The 14,173-nt window shown below is 51.5% G+C and overlaps 1 protein-coding gene across 3 annotated transcripts in view; it reads left to right on the forward strand.

Moving 5' to 3' along the window:
- The first annotated feature begins 2,697 nt into the window (after positions 1–2,697).
- LOC133341251 (synaptotagmin-14-like) overlaps positions 2,698–14,173 on the forward strand; it is a 49,555-nt gene continuing 38,079 nt past the window's right edge. For 2 of the 3 annotated variants that reach the window (XM_061549737.1, XM_061549738.1), the window contains exon 1: positions 9,667–9,846. Coding sequence is in view for 1 of the 3 variants with exons in the window: in XM_061549739.1 (XP_061405723.1) it covers positions 2,968–2,983 (16 nt within the window). In the remaining 2 variants the exon portion in view is untranslated. Of the gene's footprint in view, positions 2,984–9,666; positions 9,847–14,173 lie in introns of those variants that run through there. The other variant, XM_061549739.1, reaches the window with a different exon arrangement.

The raw sequence follows: 14,173 nt of genomic DNA on the forward strand, positions 1-14,173 counted from the left end.
ACGATTAGGGTTGGATTTAGAAGCTGTCCCTTCGTTGGCAAAAGTAATTTGATTTTTGCCTTTCTGATTTGTGTGCTACAATTATTTCTAAGAGGTCTTAAATTCTGAGTTACGGAATTTATGTTGCGAGACGGGGCCGAGCTTTATGACGTTTTGATCGCAAGTGGGTCTGATGAAATATAATTGGCGTGATCCAAGGATGTTCACGTTCATAGCCCTCGACATGTTAAGTGGATCGTGTCGGTGGAGGGTGTTCAGGAATAAGGTCTTAAAGGAGGCCAACAAGTTCGTACGGTGGAGGATTTTTTTGTTTTTGTTTACATGGGAAGTTGAACGTTTTGAACGATCTTGTTTGCAGTAATTTGCAAGTGGATGGGTTGCAGATATTTAGATGACCAAATATAAGTTGTCACGCAGTGATCAGTTGAGTTACTCACCCAAACTACCGACTGCCATAGTGAAGCGAGGCATATCCGTCAGGATTGTATCCATCACGGTGGCGTCTTCTGGATCCGTGGGCGCTGTTCGACTCTGAAATAAAGGGTAAATAAATTGAACCATTTAAAGCAGGTGGGGGAAGGGATATAAGCCAATTCCAATTTACATCACCTGGCAGGGTTAATTATGCAGGGGCGAATGGGAGTAATTGTTCATGGATTTGATCAACTGTGGAGGCGTGTGAAGCCTGCCAAAGATTGCAAGTGGTCAAAGGAAAGTCACAGACATTGGGACCCTAAGCACGACTAATCCATAGAATTATGGATTGGAAATCGATGTTGCCAAGAAATGTAAATGTGTATAAAGGAGAACACATCCATCTTTTGAGGGTATATTAGCTGAACAAAAACATAAAATCCGGTAAGGGTTGTCTAAGACTCAAGTATCTTAAGCTTAAGCCAGGGTCGGATATGCAGTCCCTGCAAAGACTGCGTTGAGCGTGAGTTGGCATGAAGCACGTTGAGATTCCCTTCCAGACTCTACATGTTGCGCTCCATTCAGCCAAAGCCCTCACGGCTTGTGAACTCATCATTGTGAGAGACACGATTTGGTAATTTATAGTGCTTACAGGACCTGGCTGGATTCTATTTGATTCCAGAAATCATAAATAAAAACTATCAGAATGAGATTTAAAGAATATTGCATCCTATATGGTCCATGGAAGCGCCATTGAATAACTGACGGAGTGGGAGCCATGCAAGGCAGCGAGTGCTCGGTGGGATGGAGCAATCGCACGATCTCGTGTGCAGGTGCTGCACGATTTGCTGCACAGCAGCATTGCGTGAGATGGTAACTGTGTCCAATACAAGAGATGTCACCAGCTGGTGGTGCCACCACACCTCGCCATTGCCGCCAACCTGTCGCTAGAACCCGCAGCAGTTGCACGGTCCGCGTGCGACCTCCAGGATCAGCCGTGAGCGTCTCCTGCCATCCCCTCTCAGGTCCCCTCTTCCCCCTGGGTCCCGGACTCGTGGGGGACCCCTGCGATGTCCGTGTGGGCAATGGTCCCCCACCCACCCTGCACGCGTCCCACCCACCCAGCGTAACAGTCGACGCCGACTCACATCCGGACTCTGCGTCGCGGAATTCCCAGCATTCGTGTCGGACTCCTTTCTGAGTCGCTGGGCGTCCTGTTGCTTGCTCTCTGATCCGCACAGTAAGGCGGATAGAGCACCCGTGCCTCCAATACCACACTCTCTACACCAGACGCATCTCTCTCTCCTCTAACATCGTGGTTTCCGTAGCCCATCAAACACCTGCCTGTGGACCTCGCTGCGTCACGACACAAAGTCCTCGACCGCCTCCGCCTTCTCTCCTCCGACCAGCATCGCGACACCGACGTCGCCTTGGGGAAGATTAACGCGAGGCCGCGATGGCCACAGCCTCGGTGGCTCTGACCGCCAGCTGCCACCAGACCAGCATCTCGTGCATGCTGCAAGCCCCGCGTTGTCTCGTGCATGCTGCAAGCCCCGCGTTGTCTCGTGCATGCTGCAAGGCCCGCGTTGTCTCGCCTGCACTCATACCTGGGGGCCTTCCTGTGCTCGCCCTACTCGTGGCGTTCGTGAATACATCCCCAGCAGAGTCCAGGTGACAGCGCCTCCACGCTGTCACCTGCGCCTCCACGCTGTCACCTGGACTCTGCTTCATCCAGTAGCAGATTGTTCACAGCCGATGATTATGATAATTGCATTTTGGGAACAATTCTCTGGTTTGTGTATAAAAGGTATTATGCTTTGTATGTATATGTATTGTATATATTATATAGTTACTGTCACATGTGTAAATGTATCATGAATGTATGAATGTGTTTATACGCAGCGTGCACGAGTTTATATATCGATAGGTATGTGTGCATGCACCTAATGGTTTTATTTTTGCATTGCGTGTGACATAACCGTGCGTTGCAATTATACGCCGTTGTACAAAACATAAAACCATCTCTCCTTATGTTATTCACGTATAAAGATACAGCCGATAGGTAAGCCCACAGCCGCCAGCAAGGCACTGCGCGAGGCTCCCCTATTGGACTGGCTGGCCAGCGCGCGGCGTCTTCGCGCACTCGCGAGGCTCATTAGGGCCGCGCCGACGATGGACGTCACAGCTCACAGCTCCCGGCAGCGCCGCAGCCCCCAGCCCCCAGCCTCGCCCGGACAGCAACAGCAGCCGCTGCCTCCTCCTCGTCGGAAGAGGCGCATCGGCACTGTATGCTACAGTATGTGTGTGGCTTGCCGGTCGCTGGACCCAGCGTCAGCAGCAGCAGCTGGGAAGCGCGTCTCAGTGTTTAGCAGCTCCTGCAGGGGCATCGCCGCGTTCTTCTCTGTCGTGAGACGCGTCTCCGCCTCCTCTCCCACCTCGTCTCCCCCCTCCTCCTCCAAGAATTGATTTCATTGCCTGATTCGTCATCGGTGTGTTCCCCACTCGCGCCAACAGACGAGACTCCCCCATGAGCTGTAACCAAAGTGGCGAGAGATGATGGCTATAGACAGTAAGTAGCCCGCCTGCCTTGTGCCTGCCTTGTGCCTGCGCGCGTTGTGTGTGTGTCTGTGCGCGCCTTGTGCTCTGCGTGTGTCTGTGCGCGCGCGTCCGCCTCTCTCTCGGCGTCGGTGTCCGTGTGGCCACGGCACTCCCCGGGTGGCCACGGCACTCCCCGGGTGGCGTGCGCGCCGTGCCCGCGTGCCGAGTGCCGCCGCTGTCGCCGCGGCTGATCGGGCGTCACCGGGGCTCAGAGGGACCCCCCCCCCCCTCCCGCTGCCCTGCGCCATGGACTTCATCGCGGCGGGACGCTGCTGCTGCTGCCCGCTGCTGCCCGCTGCTGCCGCTGTCCACCGCTGCCGCTGCTGCTGCCCGCTGTTGCTGCTGCTGCCCGCTGCTGCTGCCGCTGCTGCTGCCGCTGCTGCTGCTGCCCGCTGCTGCTGCTGCCCGCTGCTGCTACCCGCTGCTTGCTTCGCTTCTAGGTCGATAAGAGTGCCCGTGGAGTGGCGCAGCGTAGCAAAGACAAAGATCCCCCGTATAGTCTTAAAAGACTGTTGGGGCAAGTGCTGTGAGCGAGCAGTGCACATGAAAGCCGGAACTGCACACGAGGGGCTGGGTGGCTTCATGGCTCATCGGATTCCTCCAGGATAAATACAACATTCTGATTCTTGCTAGATTTCTGATTCTTGTCGATGTCCGCGGACTGTGCTGGCCAGCACCTCGTCAGCACCACGGACAGCGCCTCACGCCAGGGCATGCCGCCTGCCCCTGCTGCGAACGTTGAAGCGACGTAAATCCGAACAGCGGCAGACAGCGTCGCACATTTTACCGTCACGTGTCCACCGTGATCAATTAACCGCCCACAACCAAGTGCAGTATCTGTACATCGTGTCACCGTAATTTTCGATTTATTTTCACGTATCTGAGAGTTTTACATATCTGCCAGTATTTATAAACACAACTTATAATAATTAAGTATGTATACGTGTGTGTACACAGTGTGTATATATTATATGCGTTGGATGAGGCATTGCTGGTAGCTGGATAGCCAGATGGTAAAGTCTTGCTTGGCGAGGTGGAACTTTGCGATGGCTCTTCATCAGTGACCACACTTCGCCTACAGGGTGCATGTAAAATACCTAACGCATGTCACTTACATTTATATCAAAGCACTTTTCTTATTATTCAATATATACACATTATTCAATGTGCTGACATTGCAGCTGATGATGTGCGTAAATGTTTCGTAACTGGATCGTGGCCAATTGAAGTTACTTTAAATGTCTTTACTCTATTTATTTAATCATGTAGCCCAAGTTAAATGCGAAAAATGGAAATGTTTTTCGTTATTTCGTAGAAAATAATCCTCTCATAACTTACGCTGACAAGGTCTGCTGATAACATCGTCATTCTAACAACCAATTAATGTCAACTACAGGATATGATATAATAACGTAATGAAGAAGGCGGTAAAGTGTGGCTCAAGATGAGAAAGAGCAAAAGTTGGGTAGAATACGTTTTCTCAACAATTAAAGCTATCACAGGGGCCCATATCAAAACAACATCATTGTATGTGAACTTAGGCAGTTATTGAAGGCGCATCGGGATCAAAGTGATTAAATCACGAGTCGAATGAGAGCAGGCTCGAGTGAAAACAGCTCGAAATCAGAAAGCAATTTGAGGACCGTTACGTGTAGATGTTACCTGACACGGGTCAGGGAACGTGGTATTTTACGGACAACACGGAACACATTCTTATTCGACGAATTTCATCGGATTTGGAAAACCATTCCATGGCGTTCGTGCTCGACCGACGAGTCCGCGTGTACCTCACGCAGGAGCGTGTGTTGGTAGAGTATCGGTGATGTCGGTGATGGATCGCACTTGACTGCGCCATTACGCGAGGCAGCCACGCGTCCCCTGTGGAGTTGCAGCACAGTTGAGTGCAGCAGGCATCATCTCGTGTCCGTGTTCATTCCCCAACACGATGTCCCGGCCACCGCTATAGGTGAAGGTCTCCCCAAACCATGGCCATCACTCACAGGCGCTGTGCTGGCACGATCCGCCTCAATTCCGACACGCGAACCGATCCCCTTTGTCCCATTCCTGCGGCGGTGGTCATCGTCTCAGGCGCGTGGCCTCCTTGGGCTGCCATTCTGTCACCGGTCTTACCCATCGGTCGTCATCGATTTCTAGTGACTCCTCCTGTAAGAGGCCACATCGAGTGTGTCTCTCTGTGTCTGTGTCTCTGTGTCTCCGTGTCTCGTGAGAACAGGCGAGCGTAGCTCTGTGTCTGTGTCTCTGTGTCTCTGTGTCTGTGTCTCTGTGTCCCTGTGGCTCTGTGTCTCGGGAGAACCAGCGAAGGCGTCTCTGTGTGTCTGTGTCTCTGTGTCTCGTGAGAACCGGCCACGGTGTCTCTCTGTCTCTGCGTCTCTGCGTATCTGTGTCTCGGGAGAACCGGCGAGGGTGACTGCGAGAGACGGAGCGGGGGGACAACGCCGGGGCGTGCACGTGCGTGTGTGCTGCACGTGCGTGTGTGCTGCACGTGTGTGTGCTGCACATGTGTGTGTGATGTGTGTGTACTGCACGTGTGTGTGTGTACTGCACGTGTGTGTGTATGTGTGATGTGTGTGTACTGCACGTGTGCATGTATATCCACGTGGCAGCAGTTGTAGCGCAACGAACCTGAGTTGATCACAGGCCTCTCCTAGATCGACTCAGCCTTAAAACAGTGCAGCTGGTTCGGTGTGTAAACAGCAGCACTGGGGGACAAGTGCGGCAGGGCCTGGTGCTGGCTACCCACTCCCAGGGCTGGATTATGGGCCGGGCCAGTGGGGCCAGCGGGGCCAGTGCCCCGGGGCCTCGGACTGCCAGGGGCCTCCAAGCCTCAGGCCGCGCGCGGTGCGTGGCCCGAGACCTCCGATGGGAGTTGAACGCTAGGGCCCTCAGTGCGCACAGCGCAAGCTGACCACGAGGCCCCTGGGTGCTCGTAGCGTGAGCTCGCCACTAGGGCCCCCCAGAGCCCTCAGCGCTTACAATGTGTGGCAGCAGCACTGTTGTCAGCTGTGAGGAAGCAACTCACACTAGTTCAGTTTCCAGCAATGTTGTCACTCCCCCAGAGCCATCCTTTGAAGGGGAACCCTCAACAGCTGATTGTATACAAGAACCATGATTTCCACCTCAGGAGCAGTTGGGCAGTTCACAAGAATTAAATCAGCAACCAAGCCATTCCTGGTGCTATGAGGTCACTGACCCTACATTATGGCAAAGCACTTCCAGTGACATTGTTAAGTCAGTGTTTATTGAAAGAGGAGCAGTCCCCTTCCAAAACCGCAGTGAAAAACACCCAGCTTCAGTCCGAGATAGAGCACTTGGTGGAAAGACGAGAAGTTTCAGCAATGAACTTCTGAACTGTATATTTCCAAATGGGCAGAAGGTTTCTAAACAGTGGCTACTGTACTCACCCTCAACAGGTTGTGTGCACTGTTTTGCATGCAAACTGTTCTCCAGCAAGCTCGGTGGCTTTAGTCAGGGGCTTAGTGACTGGAAGCACTCTGAAAGATTGCAGAACACAGATCATGCATGCTTGCCTTGCACCAGCGGACAAAGGGCAGTGCTATAGATGCAGATCTCATGCAGCAACTTGATGGGGAACGTAAATACTGGAGGGACATTTTGAAAAGAGTTGTAGCAGTGCTAACGTTATTGGGTTAAAGATGACTTGCGTCTAGGGGAGATGATGAACGGTTTGGGTCAACTCATAACGGTAATTTCCTTGGCATCCTGGAATAGCCATCACAATTTGACCCATTCTTAGCTGAACATATTAAAAGGTTTGGCGGAAGAGGAAGAGGCACAGTGTCCTATTTGTCATCGACAATGTGTGAGGAACTCATTGAGCTAATGTGTCAGAAAACTCACCAAGAAATAGCAGATGAGATTCTGGATGCCAAATATTTTTCAGTAATTGCTGACTCCACCCCAGACCTGTCACATGCGGACCAATTGACGTTCATATTCCGGTTTGTTAACAGCAGCGGGAATGTGGTGGAGCGATTCCTGGGCCTTGAGCCAATTGAGAGCCACACTGGTACAAGTTGAGCAGACTGTGTGACTTTGATGGTGGAGGGCCTTGGGTTGGACCTCTCAAACTGTAGAGGTCAGTCACATGACAATGCAAGCAACATGTCAGGAAAATACAATGGGCTACAGGCCCACCTGAAACAAAAAAAACCCTCTGATAGAGTATTTGCCTTGAGCAGCGCATTCACTAAACTTAGTTGGTGTTAACACCTTAGACGGCAGTAGCCCAGAGGCTGACGAGTATTTTTAACATGTTGCAGTCAATGTAGACATTTTTCTCTTCATCCACACACAGATGGGGGAAAGTCTTTTGAAGACATATGTCAGAATGACATTAAAATCGTTGTCCAGTACTCGGTGGAGTGCTCAGGCAGAGTTAATCAAGGCACTGTGGAGAAATTACACCCACATTAGAGAGGCATTCGGTGGTGTGTGCCATGATGATCATGAGAGAAGAGATACTCGAATTGAGGCCGCTGGACCATATGCTATATTGGACACCTTAGAGATGGCGTTCATGGCACATTTCTGGGATGTCATACTTGACCGGATTCCACGCTACAAGCATGCACCTACAGAAAAGTGGCATTGACATCTCTGTAGCAGCACAGCTTTTGTCTTCAATCTTGATTTGAAGCTTTCGTGACTGCAGGAATCCACACTCTTTGGTTCCTTCGGTAAGTCACGTAGTTAGAAATAAAAGAATAAAATAAAACAAACACAGCTTTTGTAATTCGTTGAGGGATTTTGTGGCGGGACAGCGAGACCAGTTTGAGGCTTTTGAAACGGCAGCCTTAAATGTGACAGGTTTCTCTGAGTCATATAAGCACGATCGTCAGCGAAAGAGGAAACGCAAAACATTTGCAGATCAGAGCTCAGAGCCAGGTGTGACACTTGAGGGGAGGGAGAAGTTCAAAATAGAAAATGTTTGTGTGGTCATTGATAATCGAGTGGCATGCCTTGAACATCGCTTGGACGGTTACAAGCGTTTGACCAGTGTCTTTGGAGTTCTGTTTAATGTCAGATCAGGTGTCTAACAGTCGTGTCATAGTGGAAAAGATAAATGCACTCTCCGCTGCATATACATCAGACCTAGACAAGAACTTTGCCAACGAACTCAGAGGGTGAGAAGTGCCCATCTAAATTGCTTGAGACGTTGCAGGCACTTAATCTGCAGTCAGTGTTCCCCAATGTGTTCGTGGCACTTGGGATGTTTCTAACTTTACCAGTGACAAACTGCCAGGATGAGCGGACATTTTCCCGTTTAGGCAGAATAAAAAATGAGCTGTGGAGTAGCATGTTGTCATACACGTCTCAGCTCATTGCCAATCATGTCAATAGAGTCGACCTTGTCAGACAACGATATTTTGACGATCTAGTGGATGATTTTGCGAGGAGGAAGGCAAGAAAGACACCAATATAGGAAAGCGGGGGGGGGGGGGGGCTCCAAAAAACATGAGCCCAGGGGCCTCACGTGACCATGATCCGGCCCTGCCCACTCCCTCGTGTGTCATCCCAGACTTCTTAGGGCTCGCTGACGGCACTTGCTCCAACAGCCTCTTGAGGCTGTGCGGGGTGTCTTTGCCTCCGATGATTGTTACCGTAGATGTCATCCAACATTATTAATATGCGGGTACTTTTGTAATGTGATCAGTTTGGACTATGATGTCGGTACGTAATGGAACGTACTCTCGCAAAAAATATATGACGGGATTTTGCACGTCCACTCTGAAGCTGACGGCGTGTAATATTTATTTATTTTCTAAATACACACCGCAGTATTAATCAGTGAGGCCGCTGGATTCTAACCGCGAATTTTGGCAACAAGCTGCGATTTACACTGCAAAATCTGTTACAACGCATCGCCACATTAGTGTCGATTCCTACGCTCACGATATATAAGATCGTGTGTATTAAGAATGTATCGTGTTATATTCCTACGTGTATATTGCACTGCGTGTGCATTGGGCCCGCGTGACCCCTGCAGCCGCGTCATGGATGCAACTGTTGCAGAGTACACTGTGCACGAACCGGCAGGGTGAACTGTTTCATTGGGAATGTATCTCCGTGTTTTGACTAAGTGTAATATCGTACACATCCATACCCGCATAAGTGATGCACTTTAGATGTGTGTGCACGTGACATTACGCGATCGCTGTGTGTGTGTCACTCGGCACTCTAGACACCCTTGCCAGCGAGGTGTTTCATTTCCAGGGAACAAGCAGGTGAAATGTTTTAATAAAAAATACGAATATCATTTCGCGACCTCGGACCGTAGCAATTCATTGTAACGCTGGAGGCGTGGGGGTGTGATCGTTCCTCCCGATCCCTCCCATCCACCCATCACGTCACATCCCTCGATCTCCCACGATCGGTTGCTCTCCCACAACACGAAATTCCCCCTGGCTGAGAACCGAATTGGTTCCCTCCACACACTTCGAATCCCCCACAGCGGAGAGAGCGGAGTTGCTTTGCTCCACACACACCTCCAAGTGGCGTAGGAGGTTTAACGAAGACACCCCGAATCCCCCTCGCGGAGAGGGTGGAGTTGGTTTGCTCCAAGTGCCTGAGAACCCCCCCCCCCCCCTGGGGGTGAGGGCTGAGTTGGTTTGGCCCTCGCGAGTGACTCCAGGTGAGGGCGAGGTGCCTGCCCAGGCAGCAGCAGCAGCAGGAGGAGGAAGTCGTGCGGGCCGTCTCGAGCCGTCTCGAGCCCACGGCGCTCTCCGTGCGCCTCTTGAGCCGCCCGAGCTGCTAGGAGGGACCGGGTGGCTCTGTGTGCTGCGAGTGAAGGAGGTACGGCGGCGACGACGATGATGGTGGTGGCACTTGTTGACACAACACCGGTGGTGTGCGTCACGAGCTCAGCTGCTGGTCGCGTCGCTTTGGTTGCGTCTGTTGTGAAATGTCGACTTGTGACTTGTGAGGAAGGTGGTAGCCAGCCGTGTGGGGGGCTGTCGAAGATTGTCCTTCGTCAACCCGTGTTAGAAACTTACCGTGTTAGAAACGAGCCGCGTTAGAAGCGAGCCGTGTTAGAAGCGAGCCGCGTTAGAAACTTACCGTGTTAGAAACTTGCCGTGTTAGAAGCGAGCCGCGTTAGAAACTTACCGTGTTAGAAGCGAGCCGTGTTAGAAGCGAGCCGTGTTAAGAAACTAACCGTGTTTGTTAGAAGCGAGCCGTGTTAGAAGCGAGCCGTGTTAGAAGCGAGCCGTGTTCGCTCTCTAACGTCAGTGGGGAGGGGCGGGCGAGATGTGAACCGCACTCGACCAGCGTGGTGAAGTATGGACAAACAAACCCCCCGCGACCTTCAACGGCGTGTGGAGGCAGAGCCTTCATCCAGCAGTGGATTGTGGCAGAGCGGCGTGTTAGTCGTGACTGTCGACAGCGCCCGACGCGAATAACTCGCGGGCGACACTGTGACCACCTCTCCCGGAATGCGCGCCGTCTCGTCAGGCGTCGGAAGCTAAGCAGGGCTCTAGCCTGGACAGTGCTGGTGCGCAGCAGGTGCTATAGGCTGCGGGGCGCGGTGGCTACGTCGTAAGCAGTCCAGGGCAGTCGGCGCAGCAATGTCCACTGGTGCACTCCACTTCCATCACCAACCCGCACTGACCCAAGCAAGGGTGGTGAAGTATGGTCATTGTGTAAACCCTCCATCCAGCAGTGGATTGACGCAGGGGCTGTGACACGCACCGCGCACGATGCGTGTTCGTGCAGCGTTTCCGTGTTTGCATGAGAATGTACCCCGTGGACACGCGCGCGTGTGCTTTGCGTTGTTGTGATGGCCATGGTGGCTGGTGGTTGCCACAAGTGGCGGTGACGGCGGCAGCAGCAGCAGCAGCGCTCAGGGCCGAGGCGGCACTCTGCAGGGAGTGGCGGCCACATTACACTCGTCGCCTGCCCAGCAGCAGCAAGTCGCGCAAGCCGCCGCTGTGAAGGGCGCACACGTCCATCCGACGTCGGTGCTCATCCACTACAGTTCTGCTCTTGCGTGTGATGGCCGCAGCAAATCGTTAAGGAGATAGAAGCCAATATGTATGTGGGACTTCTTTAGCACCGTACGTAGCCAACCGTGCTTATCGGAGGCCCTCTTGACACGACGAGACGCCTTCAAAAGAGAGAGAGAATCCGTGTCGTTGTTCTGCTCCACGTCGTCGTCCCCCGTGGAAGGAGCGCAGGCCACAGCGGTGACCTGTGTGGCCCGGAGGGTGGGTGGCCACGATCACGCGTCTGTGGCTCGTCTTCGAGTGTGCTGTCAGGACGTGCAGGTGACTTCCTCGCCACGGGAAAACAACACTGACGTCGTCACCTTTACAGGAGATTGACAGCAATGGACCATTTCAGGACATTGACAAATAAGAGGCTTGGTTCTTTCGGTAAAGTCACGTAGAAGGGAAATAATAAAATAATATAAATATAAAACAATTAAAATTCTCACGACGTTTCGACTGCAACACAAGCAATCATCATCAGGTGTGATGAAAAACCGCCACCTTTTTTTCAAATTTTCTTGCTGTGGATTTCACACCTGATGATGATAGCTTGTGTTGCAGTCGAAACGTCGTGATAATTTTTATTGTTTTATATTTATATTATTTTATTATTTCCCTTCTACGTGACTTTACCGAAAGAACCAAGCATATGAATCCCTGCAGTCACGAAAGCTTTAAATCAAAAATAAGAGACTCTTTACTGAGGTTGTATACATGCTGCTGCAAGAATATACATAGAGTTAAGCAAATGACGTTTGTGAGTTGTAGGCTGTACATGCACAGCCTTTACTCCACTGCTGGATGAGGGCATGCCCACGCCGTGTGGACCTGGGGGGTTGTTTGACCATACTTCACCATGCTGGTCGGTGCGGGTTGAACGTGGGGAAGTGGGGCATTAAGCGCGTGGAGGGGCAGCAGAGCAGTGCATGTTGGTGGTGTGCGGTCCTCCGCTACCCACCTCTAATGCCTGCCTTGTGTGCGCTGGTCATCTATCCAAGCGCTATCTCCAGGCTCAATTCCGGTTTAGCTTCCGAGATCTGATGAGATCGGATGCTTTTGGGGTGATTTCGGATTCTAACCCTGGAAAGGATTAGTTATGGATTGATGTAAACCCTTTTGTTGACGGCGTAATGATTGCAGTTTAAATATGGGGCCATGGGGATGGCGTCTCAACCAATCAGTGACTCTACTTTAGGAAAGTATTCGTCCAGCTTTCTAAAAGAGGGAGAAGTTTTGTTAAAACTACTCGGACAGACGGACTCCTTCATCCTCGCTGCGATGGTATCGGTGCGTTCAGCGTCGTGTTTGTATCAACCCCTAAACCATCGACTTTATTGCATGAGTAAGCCATGTTTTCCAAGAGTAACGCCCTATCGAGTAACACCGTATACACATTATTAGGATGATTCAGAGTGTTTTACCACGAGGTTGCCTCATTTTTGTGCAGCTGCCCAAGTGCCATGTTTTTGTTCATCTGTTTTCATTCACCCCCTGGTACGCGGTTAGGGTACATGGTTAGGGTACATGGTTGGGGTATGCGGTTAGGGCGCATGGTTAGATTGTCAGAAGAAATTTTCGGCCAGAGGCTCTTGTCTAATCATCACGAAGTGAGTATGGAGCATCGTGAGATGCCGTGCGGTGTAGCTGGCTCCCAGCGGTGTGTAGCTGACTTCCAGTGGTGTGTAGCTGGCTTCCAGCGGTGTGTAGCTGGCTTCCAGCGGTGTGTAGCTGGCTTCCAGCGGTGTGTAGCTGGCTTCCAGCGGTGTGTAGCTGATTCCCAGCGGTGTGTAGCTGACTCCCAGCGGTGTGTAGCTGACTTCCAGCGGTGTGTAGCTGACTCCCAGTGGTGTGTAGCTGACTCCCAGTGGTGTGTAGCTGACTCCCAGCGGTGTGTAGCTGACTCCCAGCGGTGTGTAGCTGACTCCCAGCGGTGTGTAGCTGACTCCCAGCGGTGTGTAGCTGACTCCCAGCGGTGTGTAGCTGGCTTCCAGCGGTGCGTAGCTGGCTCCCAGCGGTGCGTAGCTGACTTCCAGCGGTGCGTAGCTGGCTTCCAGCGGTGCGTAGCTGACTTCCAGCGGTGTGTAGCTGACTTCCCAGCGGCAAGGCGATCGGTCGTACGTGAATCGCAGTGAGGAAGCGGCAATGGCTATCGCAGAAACCCTTTTGTATTATTCATGAACCGGCTACCGTATAAAATGGTGACAGGCATCATTAGGAGGAAGCACGAGATGAAAAGCAACATTCTCAGCCTGCGATTTGGAGGTACAGGCACAGCGAGAGAGAGGGCGGCTGTGGCCGAGGCAGAGAAACGATGGCGTGGCTGGAACGGTGAAGTGTCGCGTTACCGAAACGAAATCTTCTGTCGTCGAGGGTGATGGCCTGGCTGGTCATGCATCTACTGTTTTCCATTCAGAGCTGTAAGGCTACACGGCGGGCCATCTGCTACGCGGTGGATGGGGACAGGTGAGCTGTGAACGAATGTGTAATGCCACTCTATGGCCATTACAATGCCATGACCGAATGTGACCGTTTTAACTTATATTGTAATAATAACCAAATAAAGTATTAATATCTTACACTCCATTATCAATTTGCTACTGCATAACAGACCTTCTGATGGTGTGCCAATCATGGGCATTGTTTGACCATACTTCACCACGCTGGTCAGTGTAGATCAGGGAAGCAGTGGCGTGCTCAAGACCAGTTCAGATACCACTTGCCGCGGATCTCCGCCGTGGTTGGGAATTGACCTCGGGTTGCCCGGTTTGCAGTGCGCTCAACGCTCTGCCAAAGGCTCCTTCCCAGCATTGTCAAACAACACGTGCCCGAAAACGACTGCTCTTTTTTTCTGGATCATTCTTAAAACGTAGACATAATTTGTTTTTATTTTGTAAACTCACTTGGACATCAACAAATTCTTTAGAGCAATGAATTTCCACATGTTAGTTACTGCTTCTGTATTATTTGGAATAGGATTGCACTTATTAATTGACCACCGAGTACACTATGGGGACCTCATTTGCCAGTAAAAATATGATAATTGGTTCTTTACCCTTCTATCTGGCAACAAAACTGACACCTTTTTGCAAGGAGTCATGTTTGCATAGACCGCAATACCTGCAGTCATAAATACA

The sequence above is a fragment of the Lethenteron reissneri genome, chromosome 11 (assembly GCF_015708825.2).
Source record: "Lethenteron reissneri isolate LAM-NWPU_2019-01 chromosome 11, ASM1570882v1, whole genome shotgun sequence".
NCBI lineage: Eukaryota > Metazoa > Chordata > Hyperoartia > Petromyzontiformes > Petromyzontidae > Lethenteron > Lethenteron reissneri.